Source organism: Nylanderia fulva, unplaced genomic scaffold, assembly GCF_048542155.1.
Source record: "Nylanderia fulva isolate GAGA-0341 unplaced genomic scaffold, ASM4854215v1 Scaffold19, whole genome shotgun sequence".
In the NCBI taxonomy this organism is placed as follows: domain Eukaryota; kingdom Metazoa; phylum Arthropoda; class Insecta; order Hymenoptera; family Formicidae; genus Nylanderia; species Nylanderia fulva.
Window position 1 is genome coordinate 511,885 of NW_028190161.1, and position 25,597 is coordinate 537,481.

Here is a 25,597-nt window from a genome sequence, read left to right on the forward strand (position 1 = left end):
GTTCTTCATCTTTTGTTTATGCAGCCGCTGCTGCATTTATTTCTACCGTAAAAGAACCCGCTTTAACTGTAATTATGCATGCCTCAACTAAGAACGAGCTTCTTGATTCGTTCATATATATTCACGATTCATCTTTTATATCTTTTAACCGTCTAAAATTGGAGAAAGTAATTAATTGCGATGATTATTTAACAAGTAATATATAAATTAGTTTTTTTTAATTCAATACATTTTAATTAAACTGTGAATATAACTTAATACTTTAAGTTAGTTTTTAATAGAATATCGATTTCAAGTTCTTACCTAGAACTTTACAATTTTTTAAACGAACGATTTAATTATAATCGACGAGAATCGATAAAATTTAATAAAGAAGAATCAATACACGATACACTATAAAAATGTTATACACATATTATATTACATACATGCATGTAATATAATTGAAAACGATTTTTTCCTCTCTTTTACATCACAGAAAATAATAAAAATTTCTCGCTGACTGGCATCGGCAATTGAGTAGAAAATACCGTCGTTAATTACCGTAGTAATTACACAGCGCGATTATATCGGTTTCCTCTCACTTGTGCAAATCGTACGTGTGTGCAACTAAATCGCGGCAAGTATGTGGTGTACGGTAACGAGTGCGACTCGGGGCTGCACGTATTTTTTTCACGAGCGTTACTGAAAGCTGAATTATTCTCCGTTCCGGCTGTTTCTCGCCCTTTGAACCTCTACCTTAGCTCACCGATAATTACACCGTCGACCTACGCTCGTAAAAAAGGGCGACAAAATGGCCGCGCGCCAAAAAAATCGCCGATGACGATGCAAGGGTGCAAAAAAAAAAAAGAACAAAGGGAAACTCGTCCTCTATATATATACCATATAATGATGTTGTGCGCGGTTTCTCGTTTCGTAACGTCATAAATCAGGACCACGTGTTTCGAACTAATAGGAAGAAAGTTCAAAGTGTCAACGCAAGAAATGCGTCGCAAGGGTTGTGATTGTTGTTGAGAAGCTTGAGGTCAGTTCTCTAAGAAGGGATAATTTGTAATATTAGAGGAATAATTGTTACACTTGAGATTATATAGATACATATACAGATGAAAGGGAGAATCAGATGTTTCTTAATTTAATGTGAGATATTTTAAAAAAATATCGCTGCAATATTTTTAGAATGCGTTGTTACAGATTTATATATTCAAATTTTTAGTATATGATTTTTCTCTCTTATATTTTTATATCGTATTTAATATAAATATATATGAACAATAAATTGAATAACAATGATATTTTTAATTTTTTTTTTTTTTTACGAGAACAGAATATTAAAATTTTAATCATGCCATTTTATTATGTTTACGATTTTATATTTTTATCTTTATTACACTATATATTATATATTTTTACAATATATCTACAAGTTTTTACCACAAAGAGAGAGACGAAAAGAAGGAATGAAATAAATTTTTATTCATATTAACTTTCACTTACAATTAGTTAGTCTCGTCCACGGCCACAGATATATAACTATCAAATTAGGATTGTACAATAACATCTGCTAATTTAATAGTAGCGGTTAACCGTAATATATATCGCGTGAGGATAACGGTTATGATAACGGATATGAATAACGATTATTACGATGGTCGAAGAATAGCGAGTTAGTGATGGTGATGATGGTTTATTGCAATACGACTAATCTTCTTCTTGTATTCTTGGCAATGTTGGTGCTCGCACGAAAAAAAAAAATGAACGAAATGGCATGCGGAATTTGACAGGAGGTGAGTCTTAATTCCTTAACTTTCCGCGTGAAATTCTGTTGATATACGTACATGCATGTGTTTCGAGTGGATCTTCTCACGAGTATATTTTGCTATCTGGCGCGATCGATCTCATGCCGATAATAATGCATTAATTAATGGAGATTTCGCGGGAGATATATTTCACTCCTCGAAAGGAGGAGTGCTATACACGAACTTTCGCCGCTCGTAAATCTCTCTTGCGTTTGTTATTTCGTGTGCACATTCCTCATCGTAATTGGCCAAACTCTACTGAGGATCAATTAATGAAAGATGTTGCCGTGACGATATAGGTGATTCGCAATTACAAATTGCTGCTTTTGTTTTTATACTCATCAGATATTCGGTGAGGCATGTAATGACACCGTGTCAGTCGATGTAACGATTTGCGATTTCTCTATATGTTTTATATAACACTTTTTATTTTAAAAACTCTGTGAAAGTGTTTTCTTTTTCCGTACAATTTTTCGATTTTATTTTCAATTTTCTGACATATGTATATATTAACTGAACTTATGTTTCAAACATTGCAATAAAACTGTAGCCTTTCATTTGACTTACTAGTATTTATGGCATTGTGTATTTAGGATGTATTATATACATTTTTGCTTTCTATAAATTTATGTTATATAAATTAGGCACTTAAAAATAAATTTATATTTTTATTTTAAATTATTTATTATATTCTATGATCGATATTTGTTTTTCTTTTTTGATTTTTATTTGATATGAACATTCGCGCAATTTTTATTCTCATACGTACTTAATGGGGATATATTTTCTGTAACAAGTGGAGTATCATTTTACGATCTTATTGTTGCATGATGGTTATTAAATTGATACCTATTGAATATATAAAACCCCAATCGTCTGGTTCATCATTTATGCAGCCAGACGATTTTCGATGGCAACATTCAAAGTTAGCCACACACACATACATATATATCATTACTTTCAATAAAAAAGTGACATTTATATATATCATTTAGTACTCTGTACATTTTACATATAATGTATATTCATGAATCTGTGTGAGATGTGTTTCAATATTTTATAGCTTTTTATATGTTCGTGTAGCGAGGTATTTTGTTAATGCACGGTAATAAATTGATCTTAATAATCTCAAGTGCTACAGATTAATAACCAAAATATGTTAAAGTGATATTTACATTCGTAAATATTTTAATTACAAATAAACATTTTCTATTGTCTTTGATAAATAGAAGCAGCAAGAAATGAACAAGAACAAGGAGATTATCGTGCTGAATCATAAAAGATCTAATGCCATCAACATAGGTATGACAAAGTTGCCGCCACCAAGATCCATTAAAACTGCGATCTTAAAAATGGATGCTACGATCATGAATAGGGAAGGTATCGAGGTGAGAATCTATCTTTTCTATTTTTTTTTTATTCCTTGAGTTTGTATTTTATAATAATTATTCGCGAGGAGCTATTAAAAAATTACATAAAATTAACAAATATATGTAACATTAAGAAAAGTACAAATGCGTGAAATATATTTTGTCTATTTTTTATTTTTTGAAATAATAAAAATTATTATTTCAAACAATTTTTCGCACGAAATTTATTATCGTTGTATTTCTTATTTTTCGTTTTCATTTTGTAGCTTTGATATTTCACTACATATATATTCTTAATCTTTTCCGATTTTTCTTCGCATATTAAACATTTGTCCAAGTAAATCACACGGATCCTTTAATTTATGACTGTAGGAGCGCTTTGGAAATTTACCAATTTCTGTTCACGGTCGACCTCACGATTCAGTTAAAATACACTCCTATATATCTTCTAGTTTTCGAATTTATTATAATTTCTCTAATTTTCAATTGGTTTTTCTTCTTCGTTCGTTCCCTTCCTGCCGCGAAATCCTCCCGACAGAAACTTTTGACGATGCTGCCTACCAAGGAAGAAAAATCCAGGATACAAGAAGCGCAGGCCGCAAATCCTGATCTTCCTTTAGGATCGGCCGAGCAGTTCCTTCTGACTTTGACCTCCATCTCGGAATTGCCAGCAAGGCTGAAGCTCTGGGCGTTCAAGCTAGATTTTGAAAATTCTGAGAAAGTAAGTACAAATCTGAATTTCATGCTTACATTTCTTCTAGTTGATAACTGAAAATTAATCAATAATAAATTTCTGTCAATTTCAAATTATCTTGCAAAATTGCACTCTTTATCAAAATTATTGCGATTATGGAAATATAAATTTTATCACTTGTCAATAACTTTATTAGGTGTCATTTATTATTCAGTATTGTCTGTTCGCAAATATTATTTTATTAATATATATTTTTTTAAATTATTTACCAAGCGCAATAATAAATTTCTGTCAACTTCAAATTATATCTTGCAAAATTGCACTCTTTATCAAAATTATTGCGATTATGGAAATATAAATTTTATCACTTGTCAATAACTTTATTAGGTGTCATTTATTATTCAGTATTGTCTGTTCGCAAATATTATTTTATTAATATATATTTCTTTAAATAATTTACCAAGCGCAATAATTTATTCAGAGGGATACTCAAACAATATTATGTATGTGACAGCGGTTTTGATTTTGAAAATGTATTCGCTGATGTGCATGACAATTAAATTGGCTTTCTTCCTTCCTTTCTTTTCTTCTCCTTTTCTCGACTTTTGCGCGCGGATTTCATCGCAAGCGTGAAGACGATGAAAAGGAATGCCAGCAATGCAGTTAGAGGATGTCGGCAGCCAGAAGAGCGTTCTTCGCGCGTTTCTTTGACGACAAAATCGCGAATTCCGATATTGTACAGGAACTGAGAAAGGTCACTTGACGACCTGGCTTCCTCGGCATCGCTCAAGCGTGGCCGCGTATATAGCGTGAGATAGCTTTCATCAGGAAACTCGACTGCTTTTGTATCTATTTTGCATGCTCTCGAAATGTGTGAAATGAGATGAGCTTAACCGCGATTATTTCAAAATTAATATATAAAAATCCTGAAGAGTTATCAATTTAAATGGAAAAGAAATTTACTACCTCTTTATGGTTTTTTCGTTTCCGGGTAGAATTCGCTTCTGGAATCCGTGAATGAACGATCTCGCGAATTCCAGCTCGCAACAATGTATACATAATTGTGAAAATCGATACGATAACGAGCGCATACGCGAGGAACGAGGAAATAAACGCGAACGGTCTTTGTGACTTTCAGGAAATCGCGGACCCTTTGATGGATCTGAAGCAGGGTATGGAGACTCTGCGAGTGAATAAAACGTTCCGTGGGATTCTGAGCACGCTCCTTTCGATCGGGATATTTCTCAACGGAAATGAGGTGGGTATTGAATGCCGGCCAAATGATATCCGCTTAATCCGTATGTCCCTATGTAACCCTGGGCAAAATCGTAGCGAAATATCCGCGCAATTCAACGATATCTCGATAATTTTGTACTAACTTCTGGCTTCGAGTGAGATGCCTCACGTGCCACTTGGCCAACTGCCACATTTTTTCGAAAACAATCTCGGTTTAATACGGAGTTTTATTGCAATTACGGTTCGCTATTTATCCCCCGGAATGGCGCTGGAATTTTCGAGTTATGAGGAGATATTCACTGTATTAAAAAAGTTTCATCGCATTTTCCGATGGTTACAGTTGTATCGAATTAATTTCCGAATGAAATTTCTGCGGTGAACACGAGTATTATTTGCATTTTATACGAATTAAATTTTTGTATTATGTAATATAAAAATTGTACGGAGAGGTTACAAAGGTTTTGTGAAATAATGAACTAAATAATTTTATTACATATACGTACGTATATACGTATAATAATTATATAAAAATTCTAATTAAATAATGCAATTAGAATTGTTGAATTTAAAAATATATGTATTTCTATAATAGAAAATTTCAGAATTTTATTTCTTACTTTTTATTTAAAATATATTATACATTTGTTATTGCATATCCTAATTCTACAATATTATTACATAATATATAAACGAACAAATTTATCGATAATGAAAATGCGACGTTACAAAAATGAAGACTAATTTATTTTCTGTGCAATGCTATATCCTTCTCTTTATTTTTTATTTAACTTTCATGTTAGGACAAAAAATTAATGAATTTGATAAAAAATTAATTATGTTTTCGTTATAATATAGGTAATTATAGCGTTATTTTAAAAGAACTGTACTTTTTTCGCGTGCAAAAAATCTCGAAATTTATGAGGGTCGAAACGAGACACGCGATTTTCTCGGCGATACGTCATGTCACGAGGGTGTCGCCTTTTTTCAGGTGAAGGGCTTTCAACTAGAATACCTCGTCAAAGTACCTGAAGTGAAGGATACGGTTCACAAGCATTCGCTGCTTCATCATCTCTGCCACATGGTGATGGAGAAGTTCCCGGATTCTACGGACCTTTATTCCGAGGTGAGAGAGAGAGACTGTTTTAGTTGAAAACTTTACGTTTTCGTCGAGATGTCGCGATAGCGCGACCGTATTTACGAAATCGTGGCAAAGTTTGTTTGCTCGTGTCCGCGCAACTTTTTCAAAAGTCGTCTTCGTGATTTCATTCTTTCAGTCCGATTGTCTGCCTCGCTTCGAGTTTCGAGTTTCGGGTCAATGCGGAATTAAATTCTTTTTCTTAAATCGCTTACGGAACTGTATTGATCTTGATTCTATTGATCCTGTGTTAAAACTTGGAACAGTTTCGATTGTTATAATGTGCGCGTTCTCTATTGAGTATTTCTTTTACATTTCGTTAATTTTTTTGCAGCAATGCATGTCAAATAGTCTTACTTTTAATTTTAAACGACGCACATTGAAATTATTCATTTCTCTATACAATATTAACATTATTTTTAAATATTAAAAATATATATTTTATATAATATTATATAAAAAATATTTTAAATGTCAAAAATATAAAATTACATAAAATATATCTTATAATGTATTATATATTAACATTATTTTTAAATATTAAAAATATATATTTTATATAATATTATATAAAAAATATTTTAAATGTCAAAAATATAAAATTACATAAAATATATCTTATAATGTATTATATAGTATAATTTACATGGATATATCCTCTGTCGAATGAATGATTTCTTATTAATTATTTTTATTATTTTGTGAAACGAGAGGGAGAAGTAATTACTTTCGAGAATTCACCATTAAACTACGTTCCGCGTATTTCTTAAATTGGAATAGAGCTTTCTCGGGGCACCGTCGATGTGGCTTTGCTTTCAGATTGGCGCGGTAACGAGGGCCTCGAAAATCGATTTCGACGAGCTGGCGGCGAACATCGCGAAACTCGAGAGCGAGTGTAAAGCGTCTTGGGACCATCTCAAGCTCATTGCGAAGCACGATGGTTCCACAATGATGAAGGTCAAGTGAGTATAATCCTCGTCGAGTTTTACCGCCTACGAACCAATTTCCGAGATTCCCTCTTGTCGCTCTTCCTGAAAATGTCTTCCTTTTCGAGAGCTCGCGTTTTAAAAGTTTCGAATGTCTCTTCGATAAATTCGGGAGAGTTTTTTTTTTTTTTTTTTTTTTAAATGAAACTGGCTACCATCCAAGTGGAACTTCCATTAATTATCGAAAGGACATTTTCTTCTCCTTCGAGATTTTCCACTCGGACTTTCTGCCGATTATCATCCGCATTGCGCTTTCGATCTCCCAATAGACTTGCATTTTTTATCTCTCCTGACACTTTTAATTATTCTTTTTATTAAATAAAAAGCATAATTTTATTTAATAATAAATTAATAATTTTTGTTTTTTAAAAATGATTTGAAACATTTCCATTTTGTATTTTGTTGGACGCGAAATTGTTTGTTAAAGTATAATATTATATTCTATTAAAATATATTGCTTCCTCTTTGTGTCGTAGGATGTCTGATTTCCTTGCCGATTGCGCTGAGAGGATAATCGTCTTAAACATCGTTCACAGACGTATTATATATCGTTTCCGCAAATTCATTCTATGGCTCGGTATACCATTGCATAGAATACAAGACACGAAACCGAACGAGTTCTGCAGGATTGTATCCGAATTTGCTCTGGAGTACAGGACCACCAGGGAACGAGTGATACAGCAGCTTGAGAAGAAAGCCAATCATCGGGAACGCAATAAGACCAGAGGAAAAATGATAACGGAGGTAAGCCATTCTTGTTTTTCGTCGAAAAACCTCTGCGGCGAATTATACCGGCTAGATTTATTATTCTGAAATTTCTAATAGTGTGATCTTATTTATCTTTGATTTCCAAAATATCTCGTTTTTTAATTAAACTTTTAATTAACATTTTACATTCATTTGCGATATAAAATTTTAAAAATTCTTTTTAATATTATATTTTTATTTGTATTAATATTATATTTTTAAATAATTTTTATATTGTTAAATATTCTTTTATGAAATTTTTCACACATGATGTTTGCAGATTTTTAAAATCTCTCTCTTACGTTTGTTACAGGTCGGCAAGTTTCGTACAAAAGAGGATCGAGCGGATGCGGAACTCAGACAACTACTTGGCAGTGACATTTCAGATGTCGAGAGTATCCACGGTACTTTACCATGGCGAAGACAAAGGAAAGACGGTGAGTCCTGTCAGATTCTATCTCTTCCGAAATTTTCTTTCCTTCTAGCTAAATCTAAAGATTTTAGTAGTTTTTATATTCGCTTATTTTTTTTCTTTCTTTACATAGTGAATATTTTATAAATATGCAGCAATTAATATTTTCTACATTATATTAATAACAATGAACATTTTAAACTATAATTAAATTGAAGTGCACAAATGTTGTTTTAATATGCAACAACAGCTGTTTTAAGTCAAAATATTAAAAAATTATGTCCCATTACGTAATACATTATTAATAATATAATGAACGCATTACGATATGTAACATTTAAAATTTTTAGTGTCCAAATCACAAATATGTAAATGTGTCACATATGATACAATTTTTTTTTCTAAATAATCGAATTGAAAATTATAATATTATCATATCCAATATAGGTGCACAATGGTTTGTTCGCTGTATTTACGATCAAAGTGAAAAGCATGAGTCTCGTTTTTGCGATCGGATGCAGGCGAGCGATTAAACGGCGTTACGATATCCCAGCTTCTATTTGGCGCCGCTTTTAACTCGCGAGAAAATAATGCACTCTAAATGACGGTGGCCGCGCGCGAGTCGGCTATTTCACCGCGGATAAGAACAAAGTGCGAGAATTTCTCTTCATCTCCGTAATGTTCCGGCTCGGCTCGGCTCGGCGGCGGCGCGCGCGAGATAAATGTCGCCCTTAAGCAGCAGCTCTTGCAGGCAAGATTTAAGGATAGCTCCGGGTCATTTGACGACATTACCGGAAAACGAGAAGTAAATGCGTCGCGCCGTCGTCCTCGTGATTATACGGCGCGTTCGCGGATTCCAGGGTTCTTCCTTCGCCCTCGTGTTTAGCGGGACGTGAAACTTACCGGCTCGCTAGATAGGTCCCCGTTCGTTATCTTCATAGCACAGAGAGACTTGTTCTCTCGGCGAGCTTTTTTCTTTCTCTTTCCCTTTTATGCGCGACTTGAATATTTTTTCTCTCGAAAATTTCACGACTGCGAAATGTTTGAGGCTGCTTATATTACGTCGCAACCCTATAAAATGTAAGCTCGGCAGTAAGTGGGATTATTATATCGCGAGAAGCGTCAAGGTAGAACGACTGTCTTCGACGGTCGAGTTGTTGTTTTGTAAATTTGGTATTTTTCGGAGAAAAATTTCGACTTGAATTTTGTTTCGCTCATTCTTTATCCCGCTTTTCTTATGCGCGTTACATAAGATCATAACATTTCCTCAGGAGAGCGGAATGTAAAAGTATAGTTAACTTCCAGGGGGAATATTCGAAGCGACGAGTAGATGTTATTCGAGTTGCCCTGGAGAGAGAAGTATATAATAACAGTTTCTAAGAAATCTATTTCTAGAATTCGTTCGATAGAATTTTATTAGACTCATTGTCACAAATTTTATCGTAATATTGTTCGCAAATTTATTATTTGCCACACTTGTTCCTTTTCGATTTTCTTTCAATTATTGTATCATTTTATAGTATCATGAATTAACTTAATGTGAAAATAATAATTAGCAATTATGTATACCTTTTGCATTAAAAAAAATATTGTTAATCAGTCTACTTTGCTATGGAGATCAGATTTTAAATCTGTAAAAGTTTAATTACTCTCACAGAAAATATAATAACCTAACAATTAAAATCAATGCATTGTTAGATGATTGACTCTGTTAGTTATGTTTCGCTAAAATATTTGAAATATCCTGCTTTTATGTTATCACGATAAATATGACCAGTCAGAGATATTCAGCATTGAATTTAAGATCGAGGATCCATCCACTCAAGGTACAAAGATCTTATCTATCTCTATTACTTACGAGCAAAACCCCACATAAAAGCCATTCCGGGAAGGAGATCCAACTGAGAAACAACTGACACGTCTGGTTCTCATAAGACCGTATTACATTGTAACCGCGGATCACCACTTTCTTGGGGAGAGACGTGGAATTTTTATTCCCGCGCAAAATAAGGGAGGTGCGCGAAGGATTGGACCGACTGAAGGAACAAGGGTCGGTGCCCAGCACCGGTCCTGTACGGCTCGTAAACCCTAACCACTCATGTGCATTACCGTGGCTGCGGCCATCATAACTTTTCTCCCCTTTATTTCCGTGCATGCTCCGACATAAAGCATCTAAACGTTCCATCTAAGTCGCGCTGGCGTCTCCAGCTGGATATGTCGACGCTCCTTTAGCGGTATTAATAACTGCGAAAACTCGATTTTGATGATTTGCTAGCTAATGTGACAGCATTGGAAATAAACGGCTCAATTACACGCGACAGCAACCACTACGTGCTTTTAAGGATTCTATTTTTGCTTTCGTATTATTTTATACATAGCGTTCTATTTTTAATTTTGATAGACAGATTCGAATATCTGTCGAAGTCGTCTTTTCAAAAATTCATCGCTTTTCCAATACCGTTTTTTTTTGCAGGTTTTTTTTGAAGACTTTTACGTGCTAATAAAAAGCGTAATAAAAGAGAATCGAATAAAAAATTTGAAACAATTTTTAGAATAAAATATTAATAACAGTATAATATAAATTTTTTTAACGACATGTTATCAGAGAGTTAAATACATATAGGTATATTTAATTCAATTTATTCAATATTATATTGTATATTTTGATTGAATTTCTTCGAGGATTGGTCTTAAGTAAAATCATATATTTAACATTCTCTCTCAATTTGTTTTTCTAGTCAGAATCCTATTGTATCATTAATTCCAATTTTATGGAATGAATGCATAAAGTAGAACATAGCGTATTATCAGAATGTATCAGATCAGCGAACAGGAAGCTATTTGAAAGCGTTTACCATTCCTTACGGTAGAATAACCACGGGAATGAATTGTCTAGATTGACCTACGGTCATCAAAGAACGCGTAATAAGCGAGACTTAAAAACTTTTTCTTCTACTCTTCGTTCATGAAAATTCTATTACCACCTTTCTCACTCCTTTTTCTATCTCGTCTGCTTTTCTACAAGTCTTGTATCGAGAGTGGAACTACCGCCATGATAGCTTTTCTGGGACGAGTTTGAAAGAAGCTCTGTAAAAGAAATTCTGTGCATTTGACAGTTTCAAAGTTTCTGCCCTGCGGATTGAACTGAATGACTATAGAAAATAAGATAGTGAAACGATGTGGAAGACGAATTCTAGATAGTAGATATACGCGATTTTCAGATAGCGAGTTGTCTTTGTTAAATATCTTTTTCTCTTTCAGTATTATTCTGCATGAATAAACAGGAAAATCCATCTTTGAATAGCATTGAGAATCGTGAGAATAGCTGAAACTAACATCCGAGACGCATTACATAATAGCTTGTATTGTTAGCGAAATTTCGTTTCGTTAAATAAATCCTCAAAAATGTATGGAAATTGTACCGATTTATATAAAGAAGAAAATTCATGTTCAAAAAAATATAAATTAACAGCTGTTTGGAAAGCACATTTAATGAAATTATTACAGAAACAAAATATATTTTGTGTCGAGTATCAGACAGGAGGAAAATTTTGTTTCAGGACGTATAATTCCACTGGGTCCAGTATTGAGGGACGAAAGCACCAACGGCAACTTGGCTGATGGCGTTGACGAACTGTTGGAGTCTCTGGTGAAAACTGCGACGAAGACACCAGCCACGAGGACGACGCCACGCGAGCGCAAGAGGACCAGACACGCCGATCGTAAGTCTTGTAAGTGTGATCCCAGCACCTTGCACCAAGATTCTCCTCTTTATCGAACGACCTCTGGTCGAGGAATCGGTCTATCCATCGGTGGATAGATTCCTTGACAGCGTATTTGTGGATGCAACCACACATAGATCTTTGATTGTTTTAAAATTAAATCCTGATGTGATGTGTATACAGGGTGTCTCACATAAAGTGTCACAAAATATACAAGTAAATCTCGTTATTTAGAGACGATTTTTTCTCGGCAAAAATATCGAGGAAAAGCCATCATTTTTTGCAGTTTTCTATTTTTGCCATCATGTATCTTTGTAATTAACTAAACCTTAAATTAAAATTTTATTAAAGTAAAAAAGTAATCTCTATCTAAAATTAATTGGAGAGAGAATGTGGTTTTGTTAATGTTTTATTTCCACAAGGCTTAGTTTGTGAAAAACCTTTCATTTTCATCGCTTATAACTCGAAATTTTTGGTGAGGCTTCAATATTTTTGCTGAGGAAAAATTGTCTTTAAATAACAAGATCTACTTGTATATTTTTGGAGTGACACTTTATGTCAAACGCTCTGTATATAACTGTAGATATTTTAACTATAGATAATTGAAGAAAAACAGCAAATGATCAAGTAAAATAATAATACAGCATAGAGTATTAAAAGTAAAAAAATAGATGTGTGTGAAAATAGTTGGACATATAAATTTACGACAAAGCGGAAATTTGTAAGGAGTGTGAAAATTCGCCATTGAAGTTTCATCGAAACAGGAAATGCTGAAATACGATGCTAACCGTAAAATTTTCCAATAACTTCCGGTGCCACAAAAGCCTTGAATTATTCGATACGTAGTATACATTATTGAAAACGGTTGGGTCCACGGATAGAGCTGTGAGGTCACCGGGAGTCGATCGATAAGCGAGAAGTTTGGAGATGTCGGCGTCGACGCCTTAGATCGAACATGCGATCGTACGCGTGTCGTCGATTCGGTTTTTCTTATACTTTTCATGCACTTTATTAGCACCGATCTGTCTCTATCTCGATATTCGCGCTCATTTATCTGTCCTAATACATATACTCCTGCAATTGATAGAAATTCTAATAATATAAGACTTCCCTGTACTGTCCAATTTGGAAATTTGACTTGGACAGTAATTTCAGAGTATATGTAGTAATATAGAAATTATAAATAATAATAATCCTTAATTGTGGAAAGAAGAAAGCAAAAGATATTATCATATACAAATATAGGATGTATATATATATATATATATATATATATATATATATATATATATATATAAAATGATTATAAATATTTTTTTATATAAGATAAAATTTCAGATATATATTCCTTGACAATTTTTTAAAATTTTTCAAGAATTTCTTAATATATAACAAAACGAAAACGAGAAAAAGATTAAGATGATGTGCTGAAAAATTAAAATTTTTCACGTTAAACATCTCTATAATCAAATTTTTTTGAAACAAATTTTAAATTGGTCTGTACATCACAGAGTTTATTATTAATTAACTAAAATTAAATTTTGCCCATTTTTAATATTAATTATTTCGATAAGTAAAATGTCAAATTGAAATGATATTTAGGGGAGACAGATTTAATTTTATTTAAAAAAAAAATCTTATGAATGCTTTCGAAGTTTGATATAAATCCTACGCACAAAGCGCATCCGAGCAGATTTTGTTCATCGATCAGAAAGAAATTTCGCTAGTGATTGTATTTATGGTCAGTGAGAAAAAACGAAGTTTATGTGCAGATACGAACGTGAATCTACAACGAAAAATCCGGCAGTCCGATAACGTAACGCTCCGCAACCAATGCCGGCAGATTATGTCGTTTCTATGTTTCTGTTTTGTCGGGACGTTGATCGATCCCTCGGTACGCAGGAAGTCGAAATAATCCTTGCCGCCGAGGCGATAGCGCGTAAATCTCGTCGTAATCCGATCGTCGAGTGCGTTGACCGATCTTTCCCTCTCGCGCGATACTTATGATAAGCTCGAGTTCAATACTCGCCCGAGCACGCCTTTTTTTGTCATTGTAGGAGAAAAAGTGGTATAATTAATTTAATATTTAATTTCAAGCAATTCATATCTCGATAATCGGTTTTCCGTTCGATTTTGTGCTGGAGTGTTTTGAATTTCTTGACGTTTATACAATCGATATTGGTATGTTACATATACAGGATGTCCGGTAACTAACGGACCAACGATTACAAGTGGATTCTTTGGGAACGATTTTTCCTCAGCAAAAATGTCGAAAAAGGTCATCATTTTTTACAACTTTCCAATATTTGTCATTATGTATCTTTATAACTAAATCCTCAAATTAAAATTTTATTATAGTAAATTCTACCTGAAATTAACTGAAGAATGTAATTATGTCAGACTTTTAACTCCAAAACCAGAGAAATTGGCCAGAAAATCGGCCCTTAATCATTGGTCCGTTAGTTACCGGACACCGTGTATATAATAAAAAAAGACACAAATATGTTCGAGAATAAAATTTCGAAAAGGAATCAGAACTTTGACAGCAAAGATGGTTGTGGAAATAATTTCTAAGATTGGAGTAAAGTTAATCCGAACTAAATGATAGTTGAAGAACTAACTGTAAAGGGTAACATTCGTCGCTACGACAGCATGTTCGGCCTGTAAACGACTTTCCAAAGATATTTCTCGGGGGATGGAGAGTCTATCCCGCTTCTCTCCTTTCTTCATTCCGATTCGTCCTTTGCGATCCCGATTATCCGTCTCTGATCAAACTGTCACGGGAACTTTGCGGTGATGGTCTCGATTCAACTTCATCTCTCCGACCTACTAATCCGCTGGATTTCAATCACTGTTCTGACACGAAATTAGGCACACGCTCCGATAACTTTACTTGAGTTAAGATTAGCGGACAGCCGGCTTGCTAACGGGGTGGCCTAGCGTTCTTGCGTTCCTCTTCTTTCTGTTCTGACAGTGAAGCGATCGCGCACCCGGGAGAACAACACTACGCCGGAGGGGTATCAACCCTGATGGGAGGTTTCGTGATCTCTGCGATTAAGGTTTAGTGCTTTTTAAGGTTTCCCCTTTACGGCCTTCTTCTATCATCCAGCATGCCATGCATTATCCGCATGACTTTTGATCCGCATTTTTCTCTAACACTTAGATTCACTAATTTATTCATCTCTTACTTGTTAATCGGATTATTAATTATTAATGATAGACGAGCGATATTTTTATTGGATTCACAAATTAATTTGTTTTGAATTGGGGATTTCATTTGCAAATATATGTACGTATTTTTTATAAATATTAAATTTAAAGTGTCAGGCAATAAGAGCCAAATCGCGGATGACAGTGCGTTATCCCAACGAAACTAAATTTTTTCGTTAGAATTAAAAATCTGTGCACAAGGCACCAAATTTTACTTGGTCACGGCCAAGATTTAAGATTGGAATAATCTCTACTAGAGATTTAATTCCATACATCCCCTGTTCCTCCCTAAGGAAATAATATGCGAGAGAAAAATATAGATCCGAAAGTCGCTTAATCGGGAATCGAACTCGAGACGAAATTTGGTGCCTTGTGCACAGGTTTTTAATCCTAACGAAAAAATTTAGTTTCGTTGGGATAACGCACTGTCATCCGCGATTTGGCTCTTATTGCCTGTTTGACACTTTAAATTTATATTTATATTTATATTACAGAGCCTTGTTAAACTCTTACGTATTTTTTATTTTATTCAAACGCACATCTTAATTTAAAATTCCGCAGTTCGTAAGCAATTTCAGAATCAACGGACATTATATAATATCAAATACGTTTCAAGTTTCGGAAAAATATATACTCTGATTATTTGAAAATGGGGTTGTAATAGAATGCATATATATGCCGCGACTTCTCGCGAAAAGCTAGAAGCTATTTGGAAACTTTGAGACTTTGCTTTCGGATAACCGAATACGTTAAAATCATGCGCCTTGAACTTTATGCAATTTGAGTTTCCTATAATATGCATAAGTGAGGCTAAATTGCGCTTGTCGACGGGGGACCAGGCAGGGAAGAGGATAAGTAAAAAGTTCGCTTCCTAAACGGAGCCGGTGGTGTCTAAGTTTCTTGACTTAATAGAGACTTACGCAATGCGAATGTCCTTCTTGCATGAAAACTTGCGATGCCTGGTATAAACCCGCAACGCTTTTCATCTATTTGCATTTAAAGCTCGATACAAATGTCTTGCCACATTTGTATATATATATATATATATATATATATATATATATATATATGAAAATTCACATGCATATTTATATCAATATAATTCTGAGATTGTACTTTGACTGCGTCTTATCGAAATATTTTTATGGAACTCGATCATGTAATCTTTATAGCCTTACTCATCCATCTTGATACGTGTAAAGTAAAAAGATCACATTTAATTTCGCTTTCTGAAAAAATCTGTAGCTATAGAAGTAGTTAGAAATTAATTGTATTAGTAGTGATTTGTAGTTAGAAAATTATGAAACTGAAAGAAATATCAGATTGACTCTATAATATACACCTACAGACTCTATAATATACACCTACAGAAGGATTTTAGATGAATAAAATCTTTGAAAGAAAAATGATGCTCCCTGAATGTGCTGCAGAGCGTTTAAGGATGAGTTTATTGAAAGCGGGACGAATGAATTTATTTTTAACGTCTTTAAGACGCTGGATTTTCTTGGCGTTACGAAGAAGAACATCGGTGTCTGACCTGCAAAAGGTGCCTGCTCTCGCTGAGTGTTCGCATCGATCCGTAGCAACACAGTAGTTCGCTCGCTAGCGAAATTATTGATGCGCCACGCCTGGATTGGCGCCCGAATGATTTATCGATGTGCACGATCGTTTGAGCATAAAGTATGATTTTCATTACCACTCTAACATCACGTCGAACATAAACTATCAATCTGCAGTTTCATATTTTATATATCGTGGCAACTGTCTGTATTGCCGGAAAAAGCATTAGCATCGAAAAATTAAAAAAAAAAAATAATAATAATATAACTTTTACATATATAAAATGAGCTTCCATTGTCTATTATTTTTATTTTTATATAAAATATATTTTACAACATTTACAATATGTCGGCATTGAAAATTTAATATTTAATATTCAAACTATATATATATTTTAAACTATCAATCTGCAGCTTCATATTTTATATATCGTGGCAATTGTCTGTATTGCCGGAAAAAGCATTAGCATCGAAAAATAAAAAAAAAAAAAAATAAATAATAATATAACTTTTACATATATAAAATGAGCTTCCATTAAAGCATTGTCTATTATTTTTATTTTTATATAAAATATATTTTACAACATTTACAATATGTCGGCATTGAAAATTTAATATTTAATATTCAATCGCGAAAAAGCATTGTCTATTATTTTTATTTTTATATAAAATATATTTTACAACATTTACAATATGTCGGCATTGAAAATTTAATATTTAATATTCAATCGCGAAAAAGCATTGTCTATTATTTTTATTTTTATATAAAATATATTTTACAACATTGACAATATGTCGGCATTGAAAATTTAATATTTAATATTCAATCGCGAAAATCACAATTTAGCAAAATCTATAATAAATAATATTATCTAAATATAATATCGAATAAAATATTAATATTTGCTAATCTAAAAATTAATAAAAGATAATTTTCGAAATAAATTCGGGATACGTATTAAAATATTTGTTGGCAATTAGAAACTGTTATTCATAGTATATGCACATAATTTTCAAATGACTAATTGCCGATATAGCGGACAATTTATAATAATGCTATCGTATTAATTAGTAATATACCGTATTAATCGCATTTGCTCATACAATGAGAATTTGTCCGTTATTATCAAATTCATGCAAAAGCTAGTAAAGATATTTGGTCGGCGCGAACGCTGTGAGTGAAATCGGTTTACATTTCATTAACGACACGTTCACGGGACGACGCGTATAGATTGCATGCGTTCACATACAGTATATACGTATATATATATATATATACGTAGCACCCTCGTGCGCCGACACGTAACACACCAAATAATCAGCTCTCGGACTTTGTGTTTGTAAAGTCGTCAGAGCACGGGCGATTTAACTGAGCAACATTAAATTGGAATGCCACACGACACGAAGCTTCATCGATTCTAGCGACGGATAATAAAAAAAAAAAGAAAGGGGAAGAGAAAGAGAATTATTGCGCACATTATATATGGTCGCTTTTATAGAAAAATTAAAATTTACGATGGCTGAATAACGGTTCGTACATAATACGGGAAGGTCAGAATATCGCTCTGCTAATATTTTCGTAATTTACGCATCAATTATTGTTCGCGACATTAATTGTAAAAAATATTTATGTAAAATTTTGGGGTGACATTTATATTTCACGTGTAACCTACATAATCTTTTACGAGGACGCGTTGGTTAATTTACAAATATTATGGAAATGTCACATGTGAGAGCATTTGTGTTTTAATTATGTTAATTTTATCTCTTCTAATTTATCACAAACAGATAGAAATATTTCAAGTTAAAATATCAGCCTTATAGTGAGAAGGAATAGGATTATAATATGTGTATATATATGGACTTCTGCCCTTTGGCGAATACGTCTATTGTAAGGATAACGAGAAGGTACAAAGGGACAGTAGGTAGGTAATTGTTGGAGGAAGAAAATATACGTTGAATTCTCCAGTAGTTTGTGATCGAGTCGAAAGAATCCTTTGTTATACGATACCAGATCAAAGACATTGGTATTATCGATATCGAGGGTCCGAGCGGTGATAGTATCATTATTTTCGAACAGGTACTTTTAGAACACATTCGTTGCGGTCGTTGGTGTTATCGATCCTATACTTATACGAACCGCAATGAAACCGTAATTTACAGGACAATGCGCTAATTCGCTACCGACTTTAATAAGCAGGATTAATTGCAGTGAGAAATAAGCACACAATTTCGTAGTTAAAATTATAATCTTTCTCACGTATATCGCATTTTTTATACATATATATCTTTTTTATTTTTATTATTTATTTTTATATTTTAAAATATGAAATCTCTGAGCTTATAATTATAATGTATACATGTTATTTATAAGATTATCATATTTTTTATGGAATTGACAGTTTTTTTTAAATAATATTTATTTTAGTTTTGAATTTATAGAAATGGAATTATAAATAATTTTTAATAAATTTTCAAAATTTTTAGGGCGAAATTTTACATTGGTTGCGGCAATTTTCTAAATCTAGCAACACATATTAGCTTTCACAATTGTGTATTTGGAATAGTTTGTTTACTATTGAATGTATGGACAGACCACCATGTCCACTAATCTCCACAAAATGGCAAATTGACCCCTGATTAATTATTTACATGATCCAAATAGCACGACATACATATATGCCAGGATTCCGATATATCGATATTGCTACTAATATTTCATTGTCCTGATATCTTCATCAATGATATGAAGTAGTAAAAAAGTAGTTAATTTAAAAAAAATATTTTAATTGCCAATTAATTTTCGTGTTGTAGCTGTATTTTAATTAGGTTGAACGAAATTCGTTAAAATTTTTATCTTTAACAAACTTAATTAACATATGTACTTTTCTCACGTAATTGCAAAAGTCACAATATTGACCAATATTAACATGTATACATTATAGCAGCACATAAAATTATATAATTAGATTCTTGTATTAAATTTTATCGTGAATTATATCATGTATTATCGATTAGATTTTATCGTGGACTGTCTAAGCGGGACTAAAGAAAAATCAATAACATCAAGAACTGACAGTGAGAAAAAGTTGGTATGAACAATTCAAACCCGTGATATATTCTTACAAAATTCATGTAATAATTGCTGCACGCATTTATATATCTATTAATTTTTCTTTATCAAATATCTCATGCACTCTGAAAATAATGGGCTCTTAAAAAGTTTCTCATTCTTCGTCATTTTGTATCGAAGCAAATTTAATAGTGTGAATGCAAATAGAATGAAAAACATCGAATCCAAAATGCTATGCAATATGCGTTAGTAGCTTGTCAAATTTAATTGTGACTTCACGCTATCTCATTTCGGAAATTTTCAATTACGGAATGCTTTCAATAAGCGATTTCAAAGATTCTAAGCGAAAGTGGTGTCAAGTTCAGTAAGTAATATATCGAATATTTTGGAAAATATCTAAATGCCAAAATATTTCTCTCTCTTTTGACAAATTAAGAGCGAGCTTTTTTACAAATATACAAAAATATATATAATAAAAAAGGCAATTTGTATTATTAAATACACACCGAAAAAATTGTATTCTAAGTTCCAAGAGGATCCTCTTAATTTAAGAAATTCCTCTAAACTTTAGTATATTTTTTTCTAAAAATAAGAATAAATTAAGAATATCATCTTAAATTAAGAGGATCCTCTTGGCGCTTGGAATACAATTTTTTCGGTGCGAGAATGAAGGAAACTGACTTACACCATATTTGCTTGTATACACAATGAGAATATTTTCGGCTCCAGCCACTATGTTGCCTTCTCTCTTTCAGTGCGTAGAACGCTAAAGAACGGTCTCTCGGAAGAGGAGAAAAAGCACATCGCCGCCTACATCAAGGGCTACTGACTGTGATAATACTCGAAGACCACGACATGCTCTTACGGAACGTGACGTGAGAGGGTGAGAGCGAAAACGGAAGCTCGGTGAAAACATCGCGAACTCGGCTGCGGGATCCTGTCCGCTGTTATCATCAGGATGCTCCGAAGTCGAACAGCACGACTCTCCGTGACATGTCGTCGAGTTTGACACCCGCGTGCATTTCGCGTGTATGCACCTGTCGTTCGATTTATACCAAGATGGAATAATAAGTAATAGAGGAGAAATGAAAGAAAGAAAAATGAGCGCGTCTTGTTTCGCGAATTAGGCAAATATTAATCGGTGATTTAGACTTAAGAATGATGATCGGGTTCCTCTTAACGCATAGAGACTCTGCAAGAATTTCTTCATTTTTTCTGTTAGATGTATCCTATTTACGTCTCCTTTATGGAGAAATTTATTTGTTTCCCGAAATTCTCTTTGTTCCGCGTAAAAACTTGGGAAAACTTCGACGGCGATTTCGCAGGATTTTCTCTACGTCGTCTGATCCTTTTCTTGTTGAAAGCTACACGCGCGTTGCTTATATATTATATATTTTAGATATTATACTCTGTCGGAGGTGATAGAAACGAGTGAATAAGAGAACGAGGTGCTGGGTTGTTCGCTGGTCGCCTGATATAATCGATAGACTTGCATTCGATTCCGGCCTTATCACTTCGTATAAAAATAGATTGTAAGAAATTTCATGGGAAATATCACTCCTTGAACAAAGAATGAAGAAAAAATAATTTTATTTTTGTGCGTATGAGAAAGCGTAGTATGGTTGCATCTAATAAAAAGCATTTTTAATAAACGAATGCTTGCAAACGATTTAAGCGTTGCATCTGGCTATGCAACAAATTATTATTCCCGTTAAATGCGGACACTTGCCATAGAAAGAGCTTAAAAAATTGCTTTAAGGTAAGTTCAAGTACATATATATATCGATATGAATAAAAATGTATTTTATAAGAGCGCTTTTTGAACTTGCCGATTCAGATCAATTTGACGAATTTAAGCATGATATGCGTAGATTTACATTAGCTGTCGTGATAATATTTCCGTATACACTAGTACTAAAATTCTTTTTCTGAGATTAAAGAAATGGAATCATTCTAAATAAGAGATTTAGGCGCTAAACGAAATATCTGGAATTAATATTGTTAGCGAAATGTGAAGAGTGAATTGCCTAGATCTTTTTCTAAGAAGTAATTCTATGAAATATCAAGGGCTCTCCTTGAAATAAATCGCGGACAACAACTCAGCATCACAATTGTCAGATTCATCTATCACTTCCAATTCGATACTCACGGAGCTGAGGTGCGTCTTATTCGCGCGACAACTAAGATATCATTGTAGTTGAAGAATTACTCGAATCGCGGACGACAGGGTCGACTTGACAATCATATATGTATATAAGACCACGTGCCTCCAAGTTTTATGATCGATCGATTTTTAAGACCGACTCCATTCGAATATAATCAACGTTCTTATTCATGTCGATCCGTTTACAACGAGAGAACAAAAACTGCTATTTTGCGAAATAATTATATTATTCTAGAATGATTCCTGTCGAATAGCGAACATACCGATACATATATGCCGGAAAACGTAAAATTCTAGCAGCATGACTCGCCTAGCAACTTATCGTTAGATATCTTAATCATCATTTTATTATTGCGTTTCGTAGAAGCGCATAATCGCAATCATTGTAATCTTTCTGTGGAAATAAATCTTGAAATAAAATGTGAAATCATTATAAATGGATGAGGATTTGTGATTTTTATCCGCTTTCTTTCCTTCTCTCTTTTTTTTCAGGTATAATTTATTCATTTCAAAAATCCCCGAATTTCTGTTGAATTTCTGTAACATAGAAAAGGTAAGTGTATTAATATGTTAAATATGAATATTATATTTTAGTAATAAATGTGAAATAATAAATGAGTAATTATTAATTGTTACAAATTAATTCTGTATAGAATTTCTCAAACTCTATACAATTCGAATTTTGATTTTTAATTTGTGAATAAATAATTAAATAAAGAATAATTAAAGATATTAATTTTAATGGAGTAATTTCTTTTTCTATTTTTTGTATTTGTAGATATTTTACCAAACAATAAACCTAATTACCAATTATCTATTCGAAAATTTAAAATCCATTAATGAAATAAATTAATAAAAAAAGTCTGAAACAATTAAAGTTATTACTACGAAATTTAAATCTTGCTTAGGATAAATGTATGCGGAAAAAATGTATTGTAAAGAATATTTTTATAATAATTAAATATATATGTAAAAGAATTTCATTTGCGTAGAATATTATTGTACAAAGGGATGTGTGTAATTTAAAATGTTTTTTATTTCTACGGTGAAAAATTATAATGCTGCGATTAAACATTCAGACGGGAGAAATGCAGAAATTGAAAGAGGTGGTTATATAACAAATTGTGCTCGAGACACATGATTTATTATTAACCTTCATCCAACTTTAACAACATACAATATAATGTAGTAATAAAAACGCATCAGTTAAAATGTAATAATGATAGCGACGATAGGGGAGAGGCTCGCGTAAGAGCGACCACATTTTATCTCCATCTGCGCATCCTCGATGTTTCCTCCTCTTCTCGTCTCCTAATATGAATATCGCGCGAGCGATTCTCGAGCAAGGGATTGTTTCGGCTGGGATAAGGAAGATCGTAAGGGCGAAGAAGGGTGGAGAGAGGGTGGAGGAAAGGGGGAGAGAATTTGGTGGAAGCTTTGAGAGAGTAGGATATATAGAATGCAGGTGAATTTTAGCACCATATGTCGATGCTTTTGAGTTATGCTAACATTTATAATCATGTAGAAAAAACACTTTCTCCGTCATACCTTTTCTCGCTCTGTCATCACAATTTTTCTCTTTCTCTCTTTATATTTATATATAATACATATAGCGCGGAACACACACAGCCTTTCACTTCACGCCACGACAGTGCAATCACTCGAGCAGACATTCGTGCATTTTCATTTTTTATTTCTTTTGTCATAATATCATATTAAAATGTACAGTAGCGTCGTTGCGCCGGAATGTCGCCTATCTAGGAATATCCGCGAAAATGTTTCCATATGTTCACGAAGCTTTTGCAAGCTCTTAGAACGATTGAACGAGAATGAAAAAACGAAGATCAAATTGATTATTTAAAAAAATGGTTTCACCGATTTAATACGCGTTAAACACGTATATTATATTTTTTTGTATTACACGTGCAGGCAAAGTGGCACTTTGTGTGCGTGCTTTCTGTGCGGAAAGCGGCCGATTTCCCACGCCGCCATCTAGCGATCGATCACCTCGCGCACAGAAAACGCGCACAAAGCCACTTTGCCTGCACTTGTAATACAAAATATCGTGTGTATCAAGTGCGGATTGACAATTGTCAATTTTCCGCACTTGATACACAATATACTATTACGATTTTTCAGCAATTTTATTTGATGAGAATTGTGATATAACTCAAACTTTATTATTTTACATAATTTGTGAACGCAGTTAATATTGTAAAAATTCGTAAAAACAAATTGGACAAATTAAAAATCTTATTGCTACGAAAATAAAATAAAATAGCATCCGTTACGATAAGAACTATAAAAAACCTGGGAAATATCATTGAGCGACAATGAAAGACTTGCAGATGTTCCTAGTAAAAGTTGTGTCAGAATTCGAGAGATTCGGGTGGCGATTACATGCCATAAGTCTGTTGAGATTCCCTCTGTAAATTCTCGAGCAATGCTGTGCGTATATATAAGGTGATAAATAGGTCGCGGGATGTCGTTCGCGGTTCCTATTTCAAACGAGCGCGACTCGTACTCTCGATCGCAGGAAGAGGATGGTCAAAAATGAAGAAATCTTGGAATGATTCAAAGCTTCGAAAAACCAGTTACGAATTTTCCGAGCTCTTGTTGTTGATCCTCGTTTCACCTACCGCAGCTTCTCTCCCGCAATCAAGGACACGAGTGGGACTCTGCAGGCCGGAGATTCCCGAAGGTCGCATCCCTCTTGCATTGTCAGTGATGCCGAGCTGGAAAAGTTTGTTGTCGGTAGATTCGGTTGGTCTTGCGAGCCCGGGCGCGCGCGCGCGCCCGGGCCGATCGATCAGTGGATCCTTCAGGAATCCCTGAGAGGGGACTCAAAGAGGTGATTTTATACAGAGGTGAACACGTGGTGGCGCGGGGCGCGACGAGGGCGATGATGCGGGACAAAGGCTTCAGAGCTCGTCGTGCTTCGGCCCACTGAACTCGTCGTGGGAGATGAAGCCGTTCTTGTCCTTGTCCTCGTGCTGGAAGATCTCCTCGACGAGTTTATCGTGATCGGCCAGCATCTTCTTCACGTCTTCATTCTCGCCCGCTCCGGCCTGCTCCGCCTCTATCACCTGTTTTCGCAGGTAATCGCTTACCTGGAAAAGAACAAATTCAACCACGCACGAATTAAAATGGCTGCGTTGAAAAACAAATATTGACTGTATACAATAAAAAAAAAAAAATATATATATATATACAGATTTAAATTAATTAACTATATTAATCGTTAGGTTTTTAAGCGGTGAATTAAATTAAAATGAATTACGATGCATGTCCAATTTATTGTGCTACAAATTATTCTTATAACATCATTTTTTTTCTTTCAATTCTTTTGTATAAAAATAATTTATTCTTCAATTTTCGCACGAAAGTAAGTTGTGGCTTTTAATGATTGTAACATATCGCAGCAGGTATGACTACAAAGCTTTTGTTAATTAATTTTTTTGTAATATCTATGCAATATGATATTTGCAAATGC

General features: G+C 33.7%; 2 protein-coding genes across 6 annotated transcripts in view; one reads left to right on the forward strand and one right to left on the reverse strand.

Annotated features, from left to right (window-relative positions):
• Fhos (Formin homology 2 domain containing) overlaps nt 1-22,545 on the forward strand; it is a 183,127-nt gene extending 160,582 nt beyond the window's left edge. For 2 of the 4 annotated variants that reach the window (XM_085481670.1, XM_029309241.2), the window contains 9 exons: nt 3,026-3,184; nt 3,705-3,887; nt 4,999-5,118; nt 6,085-6,219; nt 7,051-7,193; nt 7,694-7,961; nt 8,278-8,401; nt 11,937-12,107; nt 20,696-22,545. In XM_085481670.1, the coding sequence (XP_085337796.1) occupies nt 3,026-3,184; nt 3,705-3,887; nt 4,999-5,118; nt 6,085-6,219; nt 7,051-7,193; nt 7,694-7,961; nt 8,278-8,401; nt 11,937-12,107; nt 20,696-20,769 (1,377 nt within the window). In that variant the 3' untranslated portion in view covers nt 20,770-22,545. Of the gene's footprint in view, nt 1-3,025; nt 3,185-3,704; nt 3,888-4,998; nt 5,119-6,084; nt 6,220-7,050; nt 7,194-7,693; nt 7,962-8,277; nt 8,402-11,936; nt 12,108-15,072; nt 15,158-20,695 lie in introns of all 4 variants that reach the window. The other 2 variants (XM_085481672.1, XM_085481671.1) reach the window with 2 other exon arrangements.
• Nucleotides 22,546-23,214: 669 nt separating this feature from the next.
• The window catches only part of Fkbp14 (peptidyl-prolyl cis-trans isomerase Fkb14), a 63,606-nt gene continuing 61,223 nt past the window's right edge, over nt 23,215-25,597 (reverse strand). For both annotated transcript variants that reach the window (XM_029309154.2, XM_029309153.2), the window contains exon 4: nt 23,215-25,214. In XM_029309154.2, coding sequence (XP_029164987.1) covers nt 25,026-25,214 — 189 coding nt within the window. In that variant the 3' untranslated portion in view covers nt 23,215-25,025. The remainder of the gene's footprint in view (nt 25,215-25,597) is intronic.